This window comes from Globicephala melas, chromosome 5 (genome assembly GCF_963455315.2).
Source record: "Globicephala melas chromosome 5, mGloMel1.2, whole genome shotgun sequence".
Lineage (NCBI taxonomy): Eukaryota > Metazoa > Chordata > Mammalia > Artiodactyla > Delphinidae > Globicephala > Globicephala melas.
In genome coordinates this window covers 136,307,783-136,322,167 of record NC_083318.1, presented here as the reverse complement: position 1 = coordinate 136,322,167, position 14,385 = coordinate 136,307,783, and the positions used below count along the sequence as shown (strand labels likewise).

The window sequence follows — 14,385 nt, the reverse complement described above, 5'->3', positions numbered from 1 at the left end:
GTGGCAGTGTGATGTCAGAATCGTTGACATTGGAGATGCAGATGTAAAGGTTTAATAATTTGTTTTATGAAAGAGTGAGAAATTGTTTTAGATGACTGTTTTTCTATATGATTTTGAAATTTGTACAAGAAACTACATTAGTAAATTGATATAAGCAGACATTTCAGAGTTTCATCAGTATTCATGAGAGTTTTCAAGTCAACCCATAAGTCCATAAATACAGTAAAGTTCAATGCTTAAGTGTATTCAGCACAGGGCCAGGCAGCCAGGAATCTCTCTCTGCCACCTTTTCACTGTGTGATCTTGGTGCAAATAGCTTTTCTGTGTCTTAGTTCCTCTTATCTAAAATAATCATAATAGGGCTTCCCTGGTGGCGCAGTGGTTGAGAGTCCACCTGCCGATGCAGCGGACACGGGTTCATGTCCCGGTTCGGGAAGATCCCACATGCCGCGGAGCGGCTGGGCCCGTGAGCCATGGCCGCTGAGTCTGCGCGTCCAGAGCCTGTGCTCTGCAACGGGAGAGGCCACAGCAGTGAGAGGCCCGCGTACCGCAAAAATAAATAAATAAATAAAAATAGTCATAATAATAACCTACTTCATGAGATTCTTGTAAGAACAGGACTGGTGTGCAGGTGACCTTACTGTTGCCTTACACAGCCTTACATCTTGGAATAGATGGTACTTAGATCATACACTTTCTCCTCATACTAAAGGATTCCACTTTTCTGTTTTGAAGTGAAGTTCACATGAGTTTCCTATTCAGTGCTTTCTATGAATGTCCGATAGAAAAGGCTTCTTAAAGGTATTTGCTTGAAAACATCAGTCGTGTGACTGACAGCCTTTCAGTCAATTTACTAGTTTTGCTTATTTATTTTCCTCAACAGGGGTCCAAGTTGTTCTGTTTGTGTTCCGTTTATCCTTATTTCATAAATGTAGGGATTAAATTTCAGATTGTAATTCATGCCACTGTAGCCAAGGAAGTTTATGGTTTATTCATAGGTTACCAACCCTAAAAAACACGCGGGTAGCCTTTCTGCCCTGGGGAGAGGGCTGGGTCACCACCACATTTCAGGAGATATTTCTAACATATAAAAAGACTTTAAGAATGGTCCACATCAAAAAATATTTAAAAAATAAAATATAATATGTAGAGTTTTGGGGGAAATATATATAATAAGTAAAATACTATAATGGTGGTATTAGGTATGAGAGTGTCAAAAATAAGTTAGTTTTTTTTTTTTTTTTCCCATTGAATTTGGAAACTATCTGACCTAAGATGGAAAAATGGCAGAGGGAATGGAAAGGGAGAGAGACAGCTGCAGGTGGATTCTACAAGTTAACTTCATTTAGTCACTGGACAATGTTATATTCATTTTACAGAGGAAACTAAGGTGCACAGAAGTTAATCAACTTGCTCAGGGTTGCTTGACTTAGCAGGAAGTTGAACAGAAGATAACTTGAGACTTATGTCTTTTGAGCCTGCCAGGAAGCTGGGAGAATATTAAGTTCTTACAAATTGCTAATCTTTTGGCAGGTTTCTCCAGTAAATATAAAGCAAATTTTTGTTGAACCGGTCGTTCCTTTAAAGCATAGTCATACCAATATTTAAAAATGTCTAGATGTATTTTAATGAGAAATATTATTAAATCTATCAGTTTATTAAATTATTATCTCACGACCCTTTGGGGAAAGCTTTGTTTCTTGCCTTGATGTATATTTACAAACAAAAGAAGTTGTATACTGTGCAGAAATCTTTCTCTTTGCTTTGTGGAGCACTGATGCATTAAGTATTATTTCAAGGATGAGTCCTGGGTCTTGAGCACGTCTTAATGGGATGTGAGAGAAGTAAAACTGATTTCTGATGAATAATATTCAGGAGTCCAAATGCTTACTTTTTCTGGTGTTCCTAAAGAAATATTATGGGGTAGAGAAATAAAAGTTGACCACAGTATAAAGTGGTCTTTAAAACGAGCTACCAAATAATATTCCTGCCTATGCAAGCTGTATGTAGAAATAGGTCAGAGCGTGTCGGAACTCATCGTATTAGAAAAGATCAGTTTTAGTAAAAGAAAAGCTGTGTGTGTGTGTACACAGAGAGAAAATATGACTTGCTTTTAAAGTACAACCTGAGTCCCACCGTGGCTGAAGGAACAGTGTCTGGAGCTGGGTGATGACTGGCCCCTGAGGCCCTTTCTGAGAGCAGCTCCGTCCCTGCTGGCATCCAGACTAGATTCCAGATGCAGGAATGCACAGCTGGGAGCCCCTGTGTCTTCCACGAGTCTGCACGTGGTGGTTTATGGCCGACACCCTTCTGTCTGGTCCTGGGTGCCAGGCTCTCCTCTGAGTGCTTTCTACCCAGTCGTTCACTTAATCCTCACCACACAGGTCTTTAATAAATGATGAATGAATGGGAAGTAGAGGAGACTGTATTTTCACTGGCACCTCAGGAAAAAATGGGCAATGTGTCCAGGAATATACCAGCTCCTCCCCTCAGAGCCTGAAAATATGAGTGTGGAAAGCGCTCACAGAGCTCCAGGGATGACCTGGGGAGAACAGCACTCATTTGGGTAAACTCTTAGTGTTGCGTCTTAACGTGAAGCTGGTGTTCAGTCACTGAGTGTGATACTCAGTTGACCTTAGTACTGTTGTTACTCAAGGTGAACTGCCAGGGAGGATTGGATAGATTCTAACCGTTACCCCAAACCTTGTGTGTTCTGTTGTAGCAATTTCTTGAAATAAAAGTGATTCTGGGGTTCGTTGGGAAATTTTTAGTGAGGTAAATTTCAACTGATGGTGACAGTGTTTTTTTGTTTTGTTTAGTTTTGAACCGTTGGGTTTCTCAGCAGTCCTACGGTGCTAATGCATCATGGGACATACAACTCTACTATGTTTCCATTACATAACCAGTGTAATGTACCAATGTATTACCAGTGATATACATAACCAGTGTAATGTACCAATGTATTACCAGTGGTATAGCAGCCCTTTCTTGTAGAGCTGGAAAACATAAACCTAAGAAGTTTTTGGGGGGAGAGAAGGAGGGGGAAGAAAGGAAATGCCCTAGTCTCTACTATGTTAGCACCACTTTGAGGAATTTTACCAGTTCAGCAAAGTATTTATTTAGCGGTGTCAGAGATTTCAAGGCGTCCTCACTCACTGAATTTATGTTCAAAACAGAGTTCCTTTATTAGCCGGTACTTTTATGAATGCCAATCATTAATTAATAAACCAAAGGCTATCAAATGCCTGTTCGTATATGAGCCTTAAGTCTTCCCTAGTACTTCTTACTTAAAGCTAATTGTTAGAGCACCCCTGTTTCTCCCAAAAAAGAAAACAAAACCAGCTACCATTTAATTGATACCCAGATTTTACAAAACTGGGATTAATATTGTTTATGCTTACTTTATGCATTTAAGAATCTGATTCAAATACGTATTACCATTGTTGTTTCTTATGTAATTAATAGTGTTTCTGGTGAAGCTGTGATTCAGTCATTTGCCTGACGCTAGTTTGTTACAATTGTGATTCACAAGTGCCCTGTCTTTAGGAATATAGATCGCTTGATCCAGGAAAGATGTGAGCAGTAATATATTCATACAATCAAATATGAAAATAAAAGCATTTAAATGACAACAAGAAAAATATGAGATTTCCTTGAATTGCGTTCGTAATGAATTGCTGTTAAATATTGAATATATTGGTGTTAAGGTCAAAATGTATAAAATATATTAGTTTCCCCTTTAATTTATTTAATTATTATTTAATTTTATTCAGGTAGCTACTGCGTATAGCCCCAGCTTCAAAAAATTTTCTTATTGTTGAGCAGAATTTCTGTTATAAGTGGTGGCTAGAGCCGCAAGATAATTCCCAGCCCATTTAATCGGAAATTTGATCAAACAGCATGGTGATAGTAACTTAAAAAGGCCCGGGATCAAGCGTAGAAAAGCTGGGACAAGTGAGTCTTTTGTCCTTGGCGTGTGGCCCCCTGCTTTGGTATGTTTTGCTCCGACAGTGAGTTACTGGCTCCCAGCGTTCGGCGTTACCCTTTTGCCCTGAGGTTGAACGCGGTGCCTGTGCCTGTGTTTGTACCCTGACTCCCAGTTCCCGGCTGGTTCGTTTCCCTCTGAAAGAGCCGCTTCCCTTAGGCCTGGGCTCAGGTCTCCAGTCTGTAGAGTGTGAGGCTGGGCCGCACCCATGCATTTCAGGCCCTCTTCTCTCGGGCAGACAAGCTCCACACCCCTCCCATTCCACAGCCGTGGCCGACGTGGCCTGTTGATAGTGTTTAATCACGGGACTCTCATCCCCATCTATGGGGAAAAATGCGAAGCTTTCTCAAGCATGGCATCTGTTCTCGTACAAAGAGATATTTAGCTAATACTGAATTTTATATGCATTAACTTTAACATCATTTCATTGTCTTCAAAGAACACAAGTGGTGGTGGGGAGATCAAAAGCACGTTTAAAAAACCATGTTTGAGGGAGTTCCCTGGCGGTCCAGTGGTTAGGACTCCGTGCTTCCACTGCAGGGGACTGGGGTTCGATCCCTGGTCAGGGAGCTAAGATCCTGCAAGCCGTGCAGCGTGGCCAAAAACAAAGAGTGTTTGACTTATTTTTCTATTGTGCCTGACACCTACTACAATGACTTTTTAGGTAGTAGAATTTACATTTGGAATTGGGGGTGTCTTATTCACCTTGATATTTCCTGTCCCTAACAGAGTGTCTGACATAGCAGATACTTAATAAGTATTTCTAAAGTAGAATTGAATTCTTAAGAATGAAAGCGTTTCTTCTTTTCTCTTTACACGCAGACTTTATGGTTCTTAGCTTAACAAAGCCACGTAATTCTGCTCTTTGTGGGTCTGAGTGAGCGTAGATGAGTAGATTGTGGACTGTCTGTCCACACTCCACAATCTGTTTAGAGCTTTAGAGCTCGAAGGCTGCTGTGCTTTCCCCACAGTGCATTTAGTCAGGAAAGACGACCAGTTGATGGACACTGTCCTGCGAGACTTGAGTCAATAACTGTCTGGTGAGTAAAACTTCATCAGATGGATACATCTTTATTTGACATATTCAAGTTAAGTTTTAAAAATCACACTGTGTGGCACATGGCGACCTGAGTCATCTCTATAAAAGATAATCGGTAAAAATCAGTTTATTGTTCTGTAAGTACGTGTATCGACTGATGCCTTTTAAAGTCGCTGAGCTACGGAGTCTTGGTTCTTCAGTTGCCTTTTGTGGTGAGTGACTGCGTTCAACGAAACGTAGCCAAGATGAGGAAGGGTGTTTATCCTGGCTTTGAACCCATTGTTTTACTATCTGACATGTATCACTCAGCTACAAGTAAAATACAGCTTGGCAAACTTTTGTCTTCAGACTGTTCCTGAAGAAATCCTGGAAATATTTCGCTATTCTACATTGTGAATAAAATATATAAATTCTCAAATTTGGGGGTTTTCGCCTATCTGTTCCTTGCAGGGAAATTGTTACTTTCCCAGTTTTATCTCTTTCAAATCATCTTCAATTATCAGTTAAAAAAACATTCATAGTGAGATATACATCATTCTTGCAATGATTTCACACATTTGAATAAACATCTCACTTCTCTGAACTTCTCCAACATATGCCTTTTTATCGGTTTATTTAGCATCTGTTTATATGCCCCCCAATAAATTTATGTTTAAATCTTTTCTTTGTATACTTTGTCTCCCGTGATGTTACAAATATTATTTCTCTGCAGACTACATTAAATGGTTTTTTTTCTGAAGGGGTATAATTTTACTTTTTAAATTTTTTTATTTTTATTTTTTATGCAATTTAAAGGTTGCTTTCCATTTACAGTTATTACAAAATGTAGGCTATATTCCCCACATTGTACAGTACATCCTTGAGCCCATCCCATACCCACCCCTCTCTTCCACCCGCCACTGGCAGCCACTAGTCACTAGTTGTTCTCTGTATCTGTGAGTCTGCTGCTTTCTTGTTATATTCACTACTTTGTTATATTTTTTTAGATTCCACATGTAGGTGATGTCAATTTAAAGCACATGATCATCTCAAAGTGTAGAAGACAAGTGTAGATGGCAAAGTGTAGATGGCAAACTGCGTTTGCCCTTCTCTGTCTGACTTATTTCACCTAGCACAATGCCTTCCAAGTCCATCCGTGTGTTCAGTACTATTAAGTGTCGTAATCTGTTTACTGAGCCAGGTCTGAATGGCTGTGGGTGACAGGAACCTGCATCACGTCCCCTGTGGGACTTACTCTAAACTGTGAAGTGGCATCTTGGTTTTGGAAGAGGAGGAGGGATGAGGGTCCCAGGAGAGAAGGCAGTATTGCCAAGGCAAGCTCTTCCTTAAGTTTGATTTTAACAGTTAGTCTTTATTATTTATTATTCAGCAGCCAAATAGGATCAGTATGCCAGCAGGAAAGAAAGATATTATCAGTGTGCAGGGTGTCAGTTAGCATATATTTTGAAATGTCAGGTTTATTATTGGCCAGTAGTGTCTTCTAAGTGTGATGCTATAGATACATAGTGCCCTTTTGAATTCAAAAGAATTGCTAATAACTTATGAGTGTAAGATTTTAAGGGCAGCGTTTTCTTAGCATCTCATTCACTAACTAGCACATAGTAAGAGGAAGAGGGCTCGGTAAATATTTGTTGAATGGGTGAATGTTTCCTTTTTCAGTGCATTTTCTCTGCTGTATGGGGGGTGATAGAAGCACTTGGGGGATGCTGAGGGAACCTGTTCAATAGACGCAATTTGTATTTGGAGTTTAAACGTGAACAAGTAGCATCTATGTGTCTGTGATAGGTAAATGTTGTCCATAACCTTCTCGACTCTGCGTTCTCCGAGAGCATACTTTCCTGTTTTCTCCGTAGTGCCTGTGTAGTTACTTGTATAACAATACACTTTGTTCTAAGATGCTCATCTTTTTAACCTTTAAACATCATTTGGGCATACATGAACCTCAAATCTGTTTTTTTATTTAAGCTGTCTCTTGCCACAAAGTTGCACTTTGCTGGCTGACAAATAGTAGAAGACTAATTTGCTCATTGGTGTATAATTTGAAAGTTGTAGCTCATTGGATTCAGTGCTCACCAGGTTAATCTTAACCGCCAAACCCACCTACTTAAGCGTTGAATTTAGTATGATTTAAGGCTCATTGAATGCCCATAAACTTTGCAAATTCATTTTGTGACTTTTGGTAAATAGGACAGTATTTAGTCGTGGTGAATTTAAAAAATGAAGGACCTTTCCTGGCCTGGAGTAGAGTGTGACACAGTTTGTAGATGCCTGCTTGGAGTTCTCGGTTCCAGCTGTAACACAGTTTCTCCTGATCCTTCCCCAGCTTCCTGCAGATTTCACAAAGCTACACCTCACCGACAGTCTCCACCCACAGGTGACTCACGTCTCCTCCAGCCACTCAGGATGTAGCATCACCAGTGATTCTGGAAGCAGCAGTCTTTCTGATATCTACCAGGTAGGAAGGTGTTTTCCTTGTCATTCGCTTCATTTTCATGTATTCTGAGGAGTTCTGTGATTTTTCATGGATAGAATCTTAAAGGTAAATATATGTGTGTGTATTATATGTGCACACATGGACATAAAATGGTAATGTTTATGCTTCACACAGACATGTAGTATGTTGTATGTTTGTTTTAGGAAGTCGAACTACAGTCTAAATGCATTTGCCTCTGCTATTACCAGTTACCAGAATTTTAAATGGAGCGGTTACAATGGAAATGTGTCCCCGGACTGTAAATATTTTATTAATTTGACTGTAGGTGTACTAGGTTGATGACCCTTTCTTGAACAAAATTGTAGGGGAAAACTTCAGAACTATGCTTCCATACTAAGTTTTTCTTAATAAAGTCTTGGGTGTGACAAAAGGAAGAGATTATTAAGATTCGATCACTGAATTATTTTTCTTGCATTATTTTTATTACCTATAGACTTACATGTTTCAAATAAATTCTTATGATAGTGATGGATAGAAAAACTAGAATTATGGAATTTCAAAAATGTTTTTAAAGCAAAATAATTTTAATTGTTAAGGAATAGTTCATTGGCTTAGAAAATGCCAATTTAGGAAAAGGGACTGAAATATGCAAAAAAAGGTCCTTTTTTTTGTTACAGCTAATATGGGATTTCAGATGGTTTCAAACAAAAAGAATGTAATACTCACTTTACAAAGTATAATTCTAGGCTCCTTAGGAATAGTGATAGGAGATGGCCGCAATAAAACCTTTCTCTAACAATATTACAGTGTTTCACGATCATTGATATATTCAGGCAGCTCTCAGTTTCTGTTTTTTTAAAAAATTACTAAAAGTATCTAAACAGAATACCATCAGGGCAAAACATGTCTGTTTAAGTCCTAAATTTAGTAGATCTTAGAAAGTTAATTTTCTTTTCAGGAGGCATTAGGTACCCACTTTTCTATAATTCAGAGGTGTTGTGGAGAGCTCACTGGCTAATAAGTGATAGCCACAAATGCAATTATTGGCAGATTCTTAGCTGATTAAGAACTTTTTTTTATTATTTTGCAAAAAGAAACATAATGATCTGGCTCTTTAAAGTAACTTTTCAAGTTTCTACTTTGAGGCATTAAAGGTTAGCTTGTAATTAAATCTTTAGGAAGTAGTCCCATTTTCAAATGTTAGAGGAGGAAGAGGTGGTGGATCAGGGTAAAATTATTCCCCCCCCTCTTGCATAATGCCTGTTTTTAGAAGTTGATTTTTTGAACATTTATTCAAGAGTATCCCTTATAATAGAACAATGAACAGTAGAAGTAAAAGTTGTGCTTTAGCTCCTGTTAATTGAAACATCATGATAGAGCCTTTGTCTTCTACACTTTGAGATGATCACGTGCTTTAAAGACCTGTAGTAGGAACACAGCTTGAGGTTGTAGCAGTTACCCCTGCTGTTCTTCGGGTGTAATTCCAGGCTGAATGGAGCCTCCTAGAAGGTAAATTTATAATAAGGATGAAGTGAGTCGTTTGTATACTTTATGGAGGCGTATTCTGAGGGAAACTTCAGCTTTATGTGTTAATACCTTGGGTAGGTTGGGGAAGGGTGTGATTCTTGATGGTACTTTGGCTGTCCCCAGCCCCCATCAGCCTGTCTGAGGATCCAGACCGCGGTGAGAACTCCACCTAGTTCTGTGGGGGTTGGAGTTTGCAGCCTGCAGTCCGGCTTTATCTTGGGGTGTTGTTGGAAAAGAGGACCCCTGCGTATTTTGATTCATTTTAGTTGCGTTTCACAGCTGTCCATTTCAAACTTGATGACAGGCATGTAGCCTGGTAAGTTTGTATCCTTCCTAAGGAAAAATCCATAGATGTAACTAAGGATTTGGTTACTGACTGTAGGACTAACATTGACTAGAGATCCCCTATTGTCTTTAAATCAGAAATTCTGAAGGTGAGAAGAAATCTGCCAGATGCGCCTGGTTTGGCGACCAGTCTTGTGTTTGAATCCTCTGCTCTCTTCCTGTCAGTCAGGTTGATTCTTGAGCGGCTCCAGTGATGGGCAGCTGTCTCCCATGGCGACCCCTTTCTTGTGCATCCAGTTCTGACTTCGAGGAAGCTGTCACGTTGGAGCGAGTATAAATGCTCAGGAGACGGATACAAAGAGGTTGTCATGGAATGCCATGTGCCGGAGAGAAAAAGTTTGAATAATTTTTCTGAGAGAGTTGGAGGAGAGGAATTCAAGAGCAAGGTGGAATCACTAGCTTATTTAAGAAGAGAAACCTCCTCTCTTTTAACAGGGGCATATAATGATGGATTTGGAGTGGGGAGTTTGGGAGTTGAGCGAGTTTCTGCCTGGTGTCTCTGAGTTCCTTCTTTCAGAGTGAGAGGGTTGGCAGGTGGAGAGTCTCAAGGAGAGACACATTTTGGAATCATAGTTTTGGAGAGAAGGGGAGCAAATTGACCAGAGCACCGGAGGCTCAGCTGGGTAGGTGCCCCCAAATACAGAGTGATTTCCCTCTGCCCTGGTAAGTAGTTTTCTCCACAGTGAGCACAAGGAAAGCAAAGATTCGGCTTCCCCCGGGACCGCCTCTTTATTCAAGGAGTGTAGTGGAAAGACAGACGGAGCAGCACAGCACGCCAGGCTCCTCGTAACGCAGGGCTTTGTTTTTGCAGGCCTTCTGTCCAGAATTTTCTCTCCTTTTCGGCCTTCATTGATCCCTTTCGGCCTTCGTTTCCAAGGACCGCTTTCTCAGAGAGTTCTTCCCTTCTTACCCTTTGAAACGCAGGTCCTACATGTTGGTCCCGTCCCTGGCTGGTCTTTTAGACTTTAATTGAAGTGATTGTCACTTTCTCAGTTAGGTCTGTCCCCCAGCATGACTGCTTCAAGAGGCAGGGACTTCTCTGTCTTGTCTTCGTCTTCTCTCTAGAGCCTGGAATAGGGCCAGGAAGTCGTAGGCCTTCAGGAAAGACGCGTGGAAGGAATGGGACTGTGGTGTTAGACTGGGGGCAGAAGCTGGAGTGTGAGAGCCAGGCACGAAGCTCAGAGAGCCTGGAAGACTGAGGAACACGCTTGTTTTGAAAAAGGGCTGCCTTGGAAGGCGATGAAAGCGAGCTGAAAAGCGGGAGGCTACTGGTGACAGAAAGCAGAGTGCCTAAGCTGGTGACACGAGACAATGCAATTTCCAGTCACGGTAAGGCCCCGGTTAAATGGCGTGATTACCAGAGCAGTGACTTGGGCGGACTGGAAACAACTACGAAAATAGGCAGACTGATGGAACCGAGTTCAAGCAAAACGAAATTCACGTGTAAGCATGCAATATGGAATAGAGGAAACCTCAAATCAATGAAGTGATGGATTATTCAGTAAATGGTCTTTGGGGGAGGGGGGCCCACTTTAATGACCATACTTCGTATCATAATTAAGATTAAATTCCAGATAAAGAGTTAGCAAACTTTTTTTTTCTTTTTTGGAAAGTATTTATTTACTTACTTACTTACTTACTTACTTATTTTACTTTACTTACTTGCGGCTGCTCTGCAGGGCATGTGGGATCTTAGTTCCCCAACCAGGGATCGAACCTGAGCCCACAGCAGTGAAAGTGCCGAATCCTACCCACTGGACTGCCCGGGGATTCCCAGGAGTTAGCAAACTCTTAATGGTGTAATGAATGATCAAAACTTTTAATAATTAAAAGAGCAATTGAGACAAAGATTTAAAGTCAGACTTTTAACTCACTCATGCAAATTATAAGAAAAATACTTCACTCATAGCATAACGATATTCAAAGGACAAGGGTAGGTAATTTGCAGAAGAGAACATGCACGTGTCTATACCTTAAATAAATATTTAAGACATAAGTAATTGAGTATATGAGGATTTAAATATGAAACTATTTTTCCTATCAAATTAGCACAGACTTTCTTACTTATAATATTTATAGATAGACATTCTTACACCTGTTAGGATTGTAGCTTTTGGAAAGAAACCTAACAATTTACATTAAAACTTTTAAAGAATTGTTCTTCTCTTTTAGGTATATCCTATATTGAAATTAAAAAAAAATTCCTAGTGTAAAATTAGGAAGAGCACAAATTATGATACACAAACTGGATTTAATGCAAGCATTATACTTATTTCCAAATATATTTTCATAGTTTATGCATATATATGGCTTTGTCTGCAGTGCCTACTCACTTTGTTGTCTCAGTTAAATTAGCATCAGCGTTAGCCTTCAACATAAGTTTCTAGCCTAAATTTATATCAGGGTCTGACTCAGGTGCTATTTGGGTTACATACGTATGTTTGAAATTCTGCACAAAGTTTGTTTTAAGATTACTTATAAAGCAGCCCTCCTAAACATGGGCATATGTGTGGGTGTGGGATATTTAATAGGCAAAAAGTTTTTTCATAAATGATTTTTAAGTACTTAATGATAAACGTGTAGTAGTTACATTGTTTTTTTAAAATTAACACTTCACTAGTGCTTTATGGCATTTAATATTTCCTCAGTTTCTTCATTTACTTGATATCCTTAAAAATGCCAAATAAACTGGTTTTAAGAACTGTATTCATAATAACAAACTATATTTAGTCCCTTTTTATTTAAATAAATCATAGAGCTTTCAGCATTGATCTGAGAATATTAATAGTTTTTTTTGAGAATAATACTATTTAGCTGTAATGTGCACCTAAATCTATGTTATGTTATATATGTGGAAGGTAAATTAATTTAGAACAGGAGTTCTTTGCCTAAATGACATTGTTCTATACCTTTTATTTATTTATTTTTATTGAAGTACAGTTAATTTACAATATTGTGTTAGTTTCAAGTGTACAGCAAGGTGATTCAGTTATAGATGTATATTCTTTTTCAGGTTCTTTTCCATTATAGGTTATTTCAAAATACTGAGTATAGTTCCCTGTGCTATATAGTAGGTCCTTGTTATCTATTTTATATATAATAATGTGTGTATGTTAATCCCACATTACCCACATACCTTTTAAATATAAAGTGTGTGCATATCTTTATTGAGAATGAAAGGGTTTAAAGTCTAGCATTATCTCAGTAATATTGTACTTTGGTGGAAGCTAGAAAGTAGCAAGTGTTTTATGTTTATATACAAATGTAAATTTTATGTTTTATGACTTAGCAAAGCAAGACACATTTTATTACTTTATTATATTTTAACTATTTTCTTTATGAAGACAGTCTTTTGGAAAACTGGGTGAAGTATTATAGTGCAAAGTATTTAGTAGTTTGTGTTGGTTGGACCCGATTTTGAGTCCTGGCACAATTACTAGGTTTTGTTTTGTTTTGAACAATTTATTTAGTTTCCCTTCATGTTTTCTCATCTGGAAAATAGTGGTAATAATCCTAATTTGCTGAATTGATATGATGATTATTATGCACTAAAAGCATCAAATGTAGTGCTAGATACACAGTAGTCATTCAATATAGAATCACTGTTTTTATAATTATCGTGTGAGCCATTTAGCCAGAACTTAATGGGTGCAGTTAGCCTGAGGGAAATTTTTACAGTGTGTAAGGGGTTGGGATATTTAACAGAGTGTTGGGGCGGGGGGGTTTTGGCAAATTCTGCCAGTGTAAATTGCGTGCAAGGCTCATTGCTGGGGTAGAGGGGTGCCGGCACAGAGGTGGAAACGTGTCCCCTTGAGGAAGGGACTTTAATGTGGCCTGTAACTGGCTTTCTTTCCCCATATTCGATCCAAGAACAATCCTTTGAATGGTGAAATGTAACTCCAGCTTCCTGGTGACAAAACTGGGTCTACAGAGGATCAGCGACTTCGATAAAGCCTCTTGATGAATGCTAGAGCTGAGATTTGAACCACTAACCTCTGCTTTGTCTGTTCATTCAGCGGATGTAAATCCAGTGCGTCCCAGGTTCCGCGCACTCAGGTTTAGCCCTCTCCCCACCCGCCACAGACCAGTCAGTGCTCACTAAACCTTGGACTCCACTCAGTCTCCAAGGGTCTCATTGTTCACGAAATTAGTAGATTCCCAAAAACTTGTTCATTGAGTTCTATTTAAGATGTATTATTAAAAGGAATTCTGTAGTATTTTAAAATAAAAATGGGTATTTTATTTTATTTTGAATTTTATTTTATTTTTTTAATACGGCAGGTTCTTATTAGTTATCTGTTTTATACATATTCGTGTATATATGTCAATCCCAACCTCCCAGTTCATCCCACCCACCACCACCCCCCTGCTTTCCCCCCTTGGTGTCCATACGTTTGTACTCTACATTTGTGTCTCTAAAACATGGGTATTTATTTTAAATAAAAATAATCTTCTAAGTTACTGGTTTCATAAATGTTATTTTATGAATAGTTTCTTAAGCAATGGAATACACATAACAGGAATAGAAAACAACTAATGATTGTTTACACAGATGGGGTGGTGGGTTCAGTTTTGGAGAGATTAATCCAACTCACATTGGAAAATCTTTTTGTTCTATTTAAGACTTAAATATCATTCATTCAAATGATAGGAATGATTTCTTTGGGATGGTGTAAAATATATCTTTCATCTCTTACCATACGTTAGATGTTTAAAAGTTAAGAAAAACCTTAAGTTATATAGTTATATTACTTAAAAGTGTTTTGTTCTGGGCTTCCCTGGTGGTGCAGTGGTTGAGAGTCCGCCTGCTGATGCAGGGGACACGGGTTCATGCCCTGGTCCGGGAAGATCCCACATGCCATGGAGCGGCTAGGCCCGTGAGCCATGGCCGCTGAGCCTGCGCGTCCAGAGCCTGTGCTCCGCAACGGGAGAGGCCACAACAGTGAGAGGCCTGCGTACAGCAAAAAAAAAAAAAAAAAAAAAAAAGTGTTTTGTTCTTATTTTTATCTTCAGTAGTGCCTCTTCACTCTAGGCTAATATTAAAGAATGTGGATA

General features: G+C 39.1%; 1 protein-coding gene across 11 annotated transcripts in view; it reads left to right on the top strand.

Annotated features, from left to right (window-relative positions):
- Nucleotides 1-14,385, top strand: part of RAPGEF2 (Rap guanine nucleotide exchange factor 2) — a 243,974-nt gene that overhangs the window by 181,487 nt on the left and 48,102 nt on the right. For all 11 annotated transcript variants that reach the window (XM_070045623.1, XM_030865726.3, XM_030865725.3 and 8 more), the window contains one exon: nucleotides 7,348-7,479. In XM_070045623.1, the coding sequence (XP_069901724.1) occupies nucleotides 7,348-7,479 (132 nt within the window). The remainder of the gene's footprint in view (nucleotides 1-7,347; nucleotides 7,480-14,385) is intronic.